The sequence below is a fragment of the Silurus meridionalis genome, chromosome 23, assembly GCF_014805685.1.
Source record: "Silurus meridionalis isolate SWU-2019-XX chromosome 23, ASM1480568v1, whole genome shotgun sequence".
Taxonomy (NCBI): domain Eukaryota; kingdom Metazoa; phylum Chordata; class Actinopteri; order Siluriformes; family Siluridae; genus Silurus; species Silurus meridionalis.
Window position 1 is genome coordinate 12,677,346 of NC_060906.1, and position 12,450 is coordinate 12,689,795.

General features: G+C 39.0%; 1 protein-coding gene across 2 annotated transcripts in view; it reads left to right on the forward strand.

Moving 5' to 3' along the window:
• znf513a (zinc finger protein 513a) overlaps positions 1–12,440 on the forward strand; it is a 14,307-nt gene extending 1,867 nt beyond the window's left edge. Inside the window, exons 3-5 of one of the 2 annotated variants that reach the window (XM_046836653.1) lie at positions 1–12; positions 9,240–9,998; positions 10,865–12,440. The exon at positions 1–12 is cut by the window's left edge and continues 120 nt beyond it. In XM_046836653.1, the coding sequence (XP_046692609.1) occupies positions 1–12; positions 9,240–9,998; positions 10,865–11,634 (1,541 nt within the window). In that variant the 3' untranslated portion in view covers positions 11,635–12,440. Of the gene's footprint in view, positions 13–8,410; positions 9,145–9,239; positions 9,999–10,864 lie in introns of those variants that run through there. The other variant, XM_046836654.1, reaches the window with a different exon arrangement.
• The last annotated feature ends 10 nt before the right edge of the window (positions 12,441–12,450 follow it).

Below are 12,450 nucleotides of genomic sequence, written 5' to 3' on the forward strand. Positions count from 1 at the left end.
AGAAGTTTTCAGGTGAGTGATGGTCACATTGCCAGCATAGCAAGCTCAATATCAATTTTTCTATTTCTATTTTATTTCTGTTCTTTTTTTTGAACTGGGGACTGAAAAATATACAATTCGCCTTTTAAGTGTGACATGGCTTGCTGGTAATATACACTTGATCATTTGGTTTTCAATTATTACATTATTATTATCTAAAAATGAAAAAAATTGTATTCACGTTACCATGCTACATTAAATTTGCTTTTAGTTCGAAATTGCTTTTAGTTCGAAATTTATTTTTTTTTAGTTCGAAATTTATTTTAATGTTTTATTCCCCATGGTAAGTAATGGCAGTTTTGCATCACATTTGTGATAGTTTTAATTTTATTATTACTAAAACTTATTTATTATTACTGAAAATTATTGAGGTTTCTGCTTTTGTGTTTTAATCTACTTTGCAGTTATTAAAGCAAAATTTATACTAATTTTGTAGTTTCTTCAAACCTATTCAGTACAACTATTTAGTGTCCCAGCTCTGGTGAAGCACCATCACTTATGCAAACATGTCAGTTTGGATGTTACATAAGTTGTTTTTTTTATTTGACAACCATGTTACCAAGTTTAGTTGAGTTTGGTCCATTTGGTTTAATGCAGACATCACATGTGAAATTACATAACTTTAATGTTAAGACACTCTAAAGTGTGTGTATATATATAGGTTACTGAATACAATGTAAAATTTTATATTTTTAGTTAGTTTTTAACTATTTAAAGATTTATAGTTATGGTTCATGTCTCAGTGTAAGAAAAATAAAAAAATAAAATAAAAAATATAATTGCATTATAGTGCCCCCTAATGGTTAAGATTATATTTCTAAGGGGTGGGGAGGAAGAACACTTATTATTCACTGTATAATAGACTGTATTAAAAATATATATTTCTAAAGTATTTGAATTGTTAAAACGTGAAAATGAGGTGATGTCTCATTTATTTTCTTTATCTTCAATTAATTTAATGAAGTTCTGAATAATTTTAATATCCTTATTTTAAATTTATTCACATGCTTTAATCCTTATACTTGCTACCACTATTCATCAATGTTCTCATGAACATCATAAACAAATGTTGTCAAACTGAACTGGTTATTTTTTCCTTTGTACTTGCATGTATATGTTTATAAATGGCGCTATCTGGGTTAAAAAAAAAAAGCAGGCATGTTCATGAGTTGCGTTTATACAGCTCTTTATGTCCCTGTGACCAGTATTGTAGTGCACTGTGATCTCACCATCCATGTGGGACAACAAATCTTATCAGGAAGGCTGCTCCCTGGGTGTTCCAATAATTAGTGGTAATCATGGTCTTGTTGGCTAAAGTCAGAGCTCTGTGGCCTGGGTGGTTAATCCAACGCAGACTGTCAAGTCAAGTCAAGTTTATTTGTATAGCGCTTTTCACAACAGACATTGTCTCAAAGCAGCTTTACAGAAATCAACAGTCAAGGTGAATGGTGTGCATTTATCCCTGATGAGCAGCCATGGCGACTGTGGCAAGGAAAAACTCCCTTAGATGTAATGAGGAAGAAACCTTGAGAGGAACCAGACTCAAAAGGGGAACCCATCCTCATTTGGGTGACTTTAAGAGTTTGATCATAAATCTTTCAACAATACAGAACACTGGAGAGAGAGAACTAACATGAGTACTGGAGTATAAGATTATAAGTAAATGTTCTTTCAACAGTCTTTGGTATAAAAGTAGGAGCTACTGAGCTCAACATTTGTGATCATCACAGATCCAGCATCAGCTTCTCCATGCCAGAGCCTTTAAACACTTCAGGAAGTCCAATGTCAAAACCACACATGTAGTGGGATCCAATTGGCACTGGTACGTCTCTAGATGGTTCAGAATGTTTGCGAGTTTGGCATCTACTTCTTTGAAGTCCATAATCTTCACGAGGTGGGACATGACTGGGATGGGGAGAGAAAGAGAAGCAGTGAAGAGGAATTAGCGTAGCTGCTGTTCATGATATTAACAGCACAAGTTGATAATGTGATGTGATCAGATGTTCTGGAGCACAAGGTTATGATGTGAGACGTATGTTATGTGTAGGCTTTGCTAAAAATATGTGTTTTTAATCTGTGAAGAGGATTATAGCCTCAAATGGCCCAGAACATTTTGAGCCACCAGCATTTGAGTTTCTCTCACCAGGATTAAGGAACTGGTATTTTGGAGACTAGTTGTATGCTGATACCCTACATGAAGAATGTGGGATTATTGATGTGGCAGTCCATCTTCAGCAGGCAGCTGATACTGCATATTTGTTTGAAGATCATAGTAATATGTGCCACACTTGGAGGTAAAGAACTGGCTATAATTCATAGTAAATGTAGTCATAGAAGACTTTCAAAGCAGGCCAGACATTTAATTGTGTTTTCTAAAAACCAGCACAATCTGACAGAGGAGGTTAGACATGTTCCAGATGGCCTGCCTTTTTGGTGTAGGTAAAAGGAGCCAGGTGTCCAAATATGGCAGTGTCCTGATGCCTGTGGCCATCAGACGAGACAAATCAGCTTGTATCTTGTGAACATTGATGGTGTTGGGGAAAGGCCAAAGGGCAGTATTAGGAGGCCTGTCTTTAAAAAGCAAACCTTAAAAAGAATATAATATATAGTGTGTGTGTGTGTGTGTGTGTGTGTGTGTGTGTGTGTGTGTGTGTGTGTGTGTGTGTGTGTGTGTGTGTGTGTGTGTGTATGTGTGTATGTGTGTATGTGTGTGTGTGTGTGTGTGTGTGTGTGTGTATGTATGTATGTATGTGTGTGTATGTGTATATATATATATATATATATATATATATATATATATATATATATATATATATATATATATATATATATATATATATATATATATATATAAAAATAATATAATACACACACACACATACAATTTTATCCTTTTGGGTGCACAAAAGGGTAGAAACAGAGTCATGACCTAAAATGTAGAATTAAATATCTAATGTTTATGATGACTGCATCAAGCCTGTGAATCATTGGCATCACCAAATTGTGTATGGTGTATGATGCTTTTCCAGGCTTTTAAACCAGCTCCTCAGTTGTTGTTTGGAAAGAAGGCATATTCCTGTGAATTCATTTTGTTGTGATCAGCATGAATTACAACAAAAAATATTTTTATATCTGTTTTTTAGTGTGAATGCAAGTATTTACTGAGATTCAGGTTGTTTTATTTGTGTCTAAAAACAGAGCTGACGGAGACGGCAGAGAGCGCCCCCTGTCATTTCTTTATTTTACAAAAGCACAGCGTTTTGTTGTTGAGTGTTTACAAATAAAATTGGACCCTTTCCAGATTCGAATGATGATTTATATATATATATATATATATATATATATATATATATATATATATATATATATATATATATATATAATAAAATCTCAATTGTGATTTTATAAAAAGAAAACAAGAAACTGAGTCCAATCCTCATATTTTTGCCTGCTTTAAAATTTGGTGGTCTGCATTGTTTTATGTTGTTAAAGAGATCAGAATCATAAATAGCTTTATTGCTAAGTATGTTTGCACTTACAAGGAATTTCTTCTGGTGACGAAAGCTTCCAGTTGCACATTAAAAAAAAAAAAAAAAAAAAAAAAAAAGGAAATAAAAGAGCAAAATAAAAGGTTATTGCACATTCTTTTTTTATAAGAAAACAAATAAAGAGTATTATTGCACATAAAAAGTACAGGATTAGATCAGTAAAAGTGGTATTGCACATGTTTTTATTTTATTTTTTTTATTGCACAATAAGGAGAGCGTTTGTGTTCATGAGGTAGATTGCCTGGGGGAAGAAACTTTTCTTGTGCCTGGCTGTCTTGGTGCTCTGTAGTGTCGGCCAGATGGCAAAAGTTCAAAAAGCATATGACTTGGATGTGAGGGATCCAGAGTGATTTTCTAAATCATTTTTCTCACTCTAGATGTGTAAAGATCCTGTAGAGTGGGCAGGGGAGCACCAATAATCCTTTTAGCCGTTCAAACCGTCCGATGTAGTCTTCTGATGTCTGATTGTGTGGCTGAGTTAAAACGTGATGGGTTTCGAAGTGCACAGGACAGAATTGATGATGGCTCCAGAGTTGCTCCTGTGGCAAGTTGAACTTCCTCAGCTGGCGAATGAAGTACATCCTCTGTTGGGCCTTTTAAACAATGAAGTCGCTGTGAGTTCAGCAGTGTGCTCCTGTCCTGATTGTACAACATTTTGTCCCCATTCCTCTTTGACCTGATGAAGCTGTCTGAGTCTCGCTGTGAACCATGGCTTATCGTTGTATGCTAAATAGTTAAATAAGTGCTGCATATGTCCCCACAGAAACTGATATAAGATGTTAGTCTGTGAGATCATCTAGATCAAAGGCAGCAGCTTCAAAAACACTTCAATCTTCTTCTTCTTCTTTCGTCTTCTTCCATTAGGGGTCGCCACAGCGGATCATCCGTCTCCATACCCCCTGTCCTCTACATCTGCCTCTTTCAAACCAACTACCCGCATGTCTTCTCTCACCACATCCATAAACCTCCTCCTTGGTCTTTCTCTTTTCCTCCTTCCTGGTGACTCCATCCTCAGCATTCTTCTACTGATAAACCCCATGTCCCTCCTCTGCACATGTCCAAACCATCTCAATCTCGATTCCCTCACTTTGTCTCCTACATGTGCTGTCCTCTAATAAACTTGTTTTTAATTCTGTCCCTCTTCATCACTCCTAACGAAAATCTCAACATTTTCAGCTCTGCTACCTCCAGCTTCGCCATACATCATCACAGGTCTCACCACAGTCCTATAAACTTTCCCTTTTACTCGCAGATACCCTTTTATTACAAATCACTCCTGTCACTCTTCTCCACCCACTCCACCCTGCCTGCACTCTTTTCTTCACTTCTCTAACACACTCTCCATTACTTTGCACTGTTGACCCCAGGTACCTGAACTCCTCCACTTTTTACCACCTCTCAGGAAAGGGCTCAGAGCCGATCCTGCAGTCCAACCTCCACCTTAAACCAGCCTGTCGTTCCTACTGCACACCTCACTGCTGTCACACTGTCCTCATACATGTTCTGCACCACCCTCACATACTTCATCAAATTGAAAAAAAGAAAAACATGGAGGATTATTAAAAAGTAATAAATGAAATACTTGTTTTGGTAAAGTGCTCAGCACCTTCTCTTATACCATCATAAACTTGCTCTGGTGCAACTTTCAAATCAAAATCCATGCTAATTGCCCCATCTGGCAGCAGTTGTAATAGTGTAGATACAGCTGTTTCTTGAAGATTCCACTGTTAGTAGTACATGGTACATGTACTACTAACAAAGGCACAGGTTAAGAGAAGGCTACAAAAAGGCTTTAGTTATCCCTCAGAGTACTATTAAGAAGTGCAAAGCATATGGTACCACAAGCCTTCTGCTGAAACTGGATGGTCGAGCCTGGAGCACATTGCTCAGAGCTACCAAGAGGCCGAAGGTGACTTTGATGGACTTCCAAGGCTTTATGGCTAGGATTGGTCATTCTGTGCATGTGACAACTATCTCACTAGATTTACATAAAGCTGGCTTGAATGGCAGGGTTGCAAGAACGAAGCCTTTCCTGGAAAAAGTGCCATACTCAATCTTGTGTAAGAAAGAATAAGCTAAATTTCCCCAATTTATGTCTGCAAAGCTAGAACAGATATCTAAAAAGAGGAATGGCTGTAATTAAACCAAAAGGTGATTCTAGGAAGTATAAAATCAGGGGACTGATGACTTTTCCAACCTTGTAATTGTAGTTTAAAAAAAATATAAATATATAAATATAAATCCTTTTATCAGATCTATTGCATTTTTCCTTTTCATAGTAGAGCTGGAATGGGATTTGATTTTGATCAAAGTAACTTTGATTTAAAGCCACTGTGTGTGCTTGTTTTATTTATGAGTATGTATATGTATGTCAATGATGCAATACATTGAAGATACATATAAAGCAGCTGCCGATGCGATATGATTCATAAATAAATAATATACATTTACTCAAGTACTGAGGGTGGTGCTGAGAGAACACGCTTGAGATACTGTTTAGTGAGGAAAAATCAATCTACATATAAAATGTTAGAAGTATAGCACATCTAATAATTTTATATATACACACACACACACACACACACACACACACACACACACAAACTCATCTCCAAAAAAAGTTGGGACACTGTACAAATAGTGAATAAAAACAGAATGCAATGATGTGAAAGTTTCAAATGTTTTATTCAAAATACAGCATAGATGACATATCAAATGTTTACACTAAAAAAAAAATGTATCATTTCAAGGCAAAAATAAGTTGATTTTAAATTTCATGGCATCAACACATCTCAAAAAAGTTGGGACAAGGCCATGTTTACCACTGTGCGGCATCCCCTCTTAATTTTTTAAAACAGTCTCTGGCTTCTTTTTTGACCAATAGAGTTTTAGCCGGCAACGGTGAATGGCTGGATTTTGTTCACCGACAATGTTTTCTGGAAGTATTCCTGAGCCCATGTTGTGATTTTCATTACAGTAGCATTCCTGTATGTGATGCAGTGTCGTATAAGGGCCTGAAGATCACGGGCATACAGTATGGTTTTCCGGCCTTGACCCTTACGCACAGAGATGGTTTCAGATTCTCAATAATATGATGCACTGTAGATGATGATAACTTCAATCTCGTTGCAATTTTTCTCTGAGAGACTCCTTTCTGATATTTTTCTCTGCAGCATTAGGGGAATTGGTGATCCTCTGCCCATCTTGACTTCTGAGAGACACTGCCACTGAGAGGCTCTTTTTATACCCAATGATGTTGCCAATTGAAATAATAAGTTGCGTATTGGTCCTCCAGCTGTTCCTTATATGTACATTTAACTTTTCCAGCCTCTTTTTGCTACTTTTTTTGGAATGTGTAGCTCATGAAATCCAAAATGAGCTAATATTTGGCATGACATTTCTCACTTTCAGCATTTGATATGTTATCTATATTCTATTGTGAATAAAATATAGGTTTATGAGATTTGTAAATTATTGCATTCCTTTATTATTCACAAATTGTACAGTGTCCCAAATTTTTTGGAATCGGTGTGTGTGTGTGTGTGTGTGTGTGTGTGTGTGTGTGTGTGTGTGTGTGTGTGTGTGTGTAATTTATATACAGTGAGGAAAATAAGTATTTGAACACCCTGCTATTTTGCAAGTTCTCCCACTTAGAAATCATGGAGGGGTCTGAAATTGTCATCGTAGGTGCATGTCCACTGTGAGACACATAATCTAAAAAAAAAGAAAAATCCAGAAATCACAATATATGATTTTTAAACTATTTATTTGTATGATACAGCTGCAAATAAGTATTTGAACACCTGAGAAAGTTAATGTTAATATTTGGTACAGTAGCCTTTGTTTGCAATTACAGAGGTCAAATGTTTCCTGTAGTTTTTCACCAGGTTTGCACACACTGCAGGAGGGATTTTATTTATATATATATATATATATATATATATATATATATATATATATATATATATATATATATATATATATATATATATAAAATGCATGTGTGGTTTTATATGCTAGCTCTACTGTTCTTTCTCTACGTGTATTCCTGGGTTCTTGGTTTTGTTCTGCCGATCGGTTAGTTCTGCAGCTAGGACAAGGAGACCACAACACTTGGTTTATTGAACATCAGGATGTAAAACTCATACGTTAACTGGTTTAAAAAGTGCCCCCCCTTCACATCTCCTGCACAGACTTTTTTTTCCTGCGATTTCAAATCACGTAGCACTGTTCTCGCTGCATTATCTCCAGATTTTATTTAAAGCTGTAGTACATCATTTGTACAAATACTTTTTTACCTCAGAAAATATGTAAAAAACTATGCACTGCTATACAAATGCGAACTTGTATTCGATGAATACTTTTTCTAAAATCGATGCATCACATCATTAACCATTATTCCAAAGCACCGATCCGAATCCGTGCATCTCACCATCCCTAATAAAACAAATATTTTCTATCTATCTATAGATAAGGATATGCATGAGTGTATATAGATTTGCTTTTCCAGTATTTTTGGAGGGGGCTCTAGGAGCATAAAATATTCCAAATAGAGTTGTCGATGAAGATTTTGCTACAAATGTCTCCAGCCTCATTATTAATTTCAAAGAGAAAGTGTTCTTATTCTGTCAGGTTGCAGATCATTTTGGAAGCAGTGTTTTATAGAAAAGGAAATATACCACTTAAAAACACTGATAAAAAAAACAGCTAAAATGATTATGACTAATTGTTGGTTAACACTATATTCTTTTGGTTGTTGTTTTCTTCTTCTTTTTTATTATAATCAAAAGGGGACCATGAGAGATGCTATTAAAAGCATGATGATGATGATAATGATGATGATGATTAGGTTTGTATGGTTTTGGTCTACAGCCCATCCTGTGGTCTCCATCAAATACCCACTCAATCCAAAATCGTGCAGTGTATATCGGTATGTTGTGTTGATGGGAAGGTCTGGCTAATGTTTTTTTTTTTTTTTTTTGCCATGTGCATTCTAGTAAAAAAAAAAAATCTGAATTGAATGTTGGGGTTTAGACAGCAGAATACGTTAGAGAGGGGGAAAGACTTATATTCATGCACAGCTGAAAGGGTGCAGCATTCTGTCGGGGCGTGCAGTCTGAAAATGGCAAATCAGAAAAAGAGCAGTGTGCAGCCATTATAAGGGTCATCAAGACAGCCATCATCATCAAGGACACCATTACAGGAAGGCATTTATACATCATCATCATCATCATCATCTCCTCCTCTCTGCGCCTTTCTCATCATCATCATCATCATCATCATCATCATCATCATCATCAACCCCTCATCATGATCAGCACAGCCATTATAGTCATCATCATTATCATTAGGCTGGGTAATCATCCACCGAGGGTTTCTTGCAAGCCCAATATAAAGGCCGACTCAGGATCTCACACTCATTTCCTCTGTGTGTGAGGAGTGAGCTTCATGACGGAAAGAAAGCGAGAGAGAGGGCCATGTTATAGGCAGGCAGCATTTTCTGTGCTTCCAGTATTCCAGTATATGTTTTGGGATCCTACAAAGATCTTTTATCTGTGTGAGTATAAGACAGGTTTTTTTCCTGTGTATTGAACATCTATATATGTTTTTTGCTTTTAAAACTTGTCCTGGTTTTGCTTTGATCCCGTACAGCTAATATCAGTCTGCCTAGTTTTCAACTGGGTGACGAAGAGAGCTCCTCCTTCAGCCACCTCAGCATGGAGAGCGACACCCCCGACCTCCGTACCGCACAGAACGAGCGAGAGGGCACAAGATCCGAGGCTGCCTTTCCCCTCTACGTCTCCTGCAGGGGCTGCGATCAGCTCCTAGATGAGGATGAGCACTTGTGCCTGCGCTGCTCCAAACGCGATGGAACCAGCATTGGAGACAGGAGTGTCCATGTAGGAGCACCTTCGTTGCTCAAAGGGGCAGACGGAGACGGAGCAGGACCTGAGAATGGCCAGCAGAAGCTGAACTCTTGTCCTCTGTGTGGCTTTTCGTCACGCTACACCAACCACGTAAAAAGGCACATGAAGACTCACAACGGCGAGAAGCCGTACCGCTGCTCCCTCTGCTCCTACGCCTCCGCACAGCTGGTCAACCTGCAGCGCCACTTGCGCATCCACACCGGAGAAAAACCCTACAAGTGTGAGCACTGCACGTTCGCCTGCAGTTCCCTGGGCAACCTGAAGAGGCACCAACGCATGCACACCATCCCAAATCCTGCTCAGAATGCACAACAGCGAATGCACACTGCTATCAGTCCAGGCCAGAATACACACCCGAGTATCCACACGGTCACAAATCCTGCACAGAATACGCAGCGCATGATGAGCAGCCTCAGCCTCAGCCTTCGAGCTCCTGTTGGATGCCAGAGCCTAAAGGAGGAAGTGCCCCGTGCCTCCAGGGAAGGTACGCTTTTTATTTTTCCTTCGTCCAAAAAAGGATGTTCTGATTGGAATGACAAATTTCCTTCAGAGCTAAAGTTTAGGTGCGATAAGAACTCCATGAATTTCTATATTGGTTTAGAGATTAGATGAATTAGAGAATTTAGTTCATGATTGATGGCCTTTAGTTTTTATATTTAAACTTTCACTGTTTTTTCTGACACTTATCGTTTGTAATTTATTTGAACATTTATCTTAATTACTTAAAAAGCATTATAAAACATTATATACATTAATATTATTACTTTTTTTTTTTTTTAAAGCATTAAAACAAATCGAGTTAATAGGAATTAAAGGAATACCCGATTATATATTGTGTATACAGCGATCAGGCATAACATTATGACCACCTGCCTAATATTGTGTTGGTCCTTCTTTTGCTGCTAAAACAGTCCTGACCTGTCGAGCATCGAGTCTCGGCCGCCCAGGACCTGTCGCCGGTTCACCACTGTTCCTTCCTTAGAGAACTTTTGATAGATACTGAGCACTGCAGTTTTGGAGATGCTCTGGCCAGTCGTCTAGATGTCACAATTTAGCCCTTTTCAAACTCGCTCAAATACTTACACTTGCCCATTTGTTTTGCTTCTAACACATCAACTTTGGGGACAAAATGTTCACTTGGTGCCTAATAAATACCTCACAATAACAGGTGCCATGATGAGATGCCATTAACAGATAATCAGTCTTATACCTGTCGGTGGTCATAAAGTTATACTGTGGGTAGTTGGGTGGGTGGGAGTTTTCTTTCTTTCTTTTTTTTTGTGACTAAATGAAATATATTTTCTGCCCTTTCATTGGATGTGGCTAATTTTGCTTTGTTGGAATTTTCAGTGCTTCAGTCCTCAGAAATGAAAGGGAATATGAGCATTGGCAGTGACAGCGGATATCTGAAGGCTTTTGCGAGGCTGAAATCGGAGCAGCAGTCATGTCCCCGGGCACAACCTGGCGTTCTGCCTCCTCTGCTCTTCCCTTTCACATGCAGGCTGTGTGGCCTGGTACTGGATGGTGAGGACGGCTCTTCAGCGCAGATCTGTGCCAAGTGCACCCTGGAAATGCTGACTAAAGACGCAGCAGGCAGTGGAAGCGAGCGGGGGCACCGAGGGGACAGGGTGTACACCTGTGCCGCATGCCCTTTCCTCACACACTACCCCAACCACCTGGCACGGCATATGAAGACGCACAGCGGCGAGAAGCCCTATAAGTGCCCTCAGTGCCCATACGCTTCAGCCCACTTCGACAACCTGAAGCGGCACCACCGCGTGCACACGGGCGAAAAACCCTACAAGTGCCACCTGTGCGACTACGCCTGCGGCAACCTGGCGAACCTAAAGCGGCATCAGCGCGTTCACTCGGGTGCCAAACCTTTCCAGTGCAGCGTGTGCAGCTACAGCTGCAACCAGAGCATGAACCTGAAGAGGCACATGCTGCGTCACACAGGCGAGAAGCCACACAAGTGCAACACGTGCACGTACACCACAGGCCACTGGGACAACTACAAGCGACACCAGAAGAAACACGTATCGGGAGCAGACGAGTGGGATAAAGTGCCACTGCCTTCTAACGAGGAAGAGGCCGAGCTTGACGAGGAGGATGAGGAGTAGTTGCTTAGAAACATTTGTAGTGCGATCAGTTTATTTAAAATCGAGATGGAGTGTTACAGTACCAGCATAAGCTTAGTTCTGTTTTGTGTGTCATTTATTTCTTATAGAGGTTCATGCTGCTAAAGACGTGCACAAGATTGAAGAAAAAAAAAAACTTTATTACTTTTGTGTATAAAGACTCTGGATCAGAGTGCCCTTGCTTCGTCAGTGCCATACAGACATTTTCTAATGCTACCTAGGTGAAATCCAATTTCTCCATTGTATATCTTGCACGGATGTTCGTCGATCTGCAGTGCCACTGAGCCGTGTGTCCTTACTGGCTGAACCTTCTGTGGTTTCACTGAGGCCTTTGCTGCTCAAAGAAAAAAAAAAAACCCTGACAGACCCCTCACTACATCCCTTTACAGTGCCAACACTGAGTTTCAACCACTGCAGCTACTGCAACTTCAAAAACGTCATTCGTTGCTCCTTTGGTTGTATGTCTTTTAACTGTGAAACGTCGTCTCTGATTGTTTAAATAGTGCATAGTAAACATTAGAATGTCCTGAGTTACGTCAAGCACTTATTTTCTTTGTGTTTTTCGTCCGTTAAATAGAATGTTCGGCATGCATTCGCCACGAGCGGCATTAACGTAAAAGAAAAAAAAGGGGGACCATGAATTCCATATGCAGTTTCTAACCTTCAGGTTGCCAAGAAATGATCGAGATGGATTCCTTTCGATGTGTGGTGCTTTAAGTGCTCTCTTGTAATTATGCAGTCGTTTCATAATTGCCTTAAATATCCTGGAATAAAGTACTCTGTGGTGAGACCTGTGTA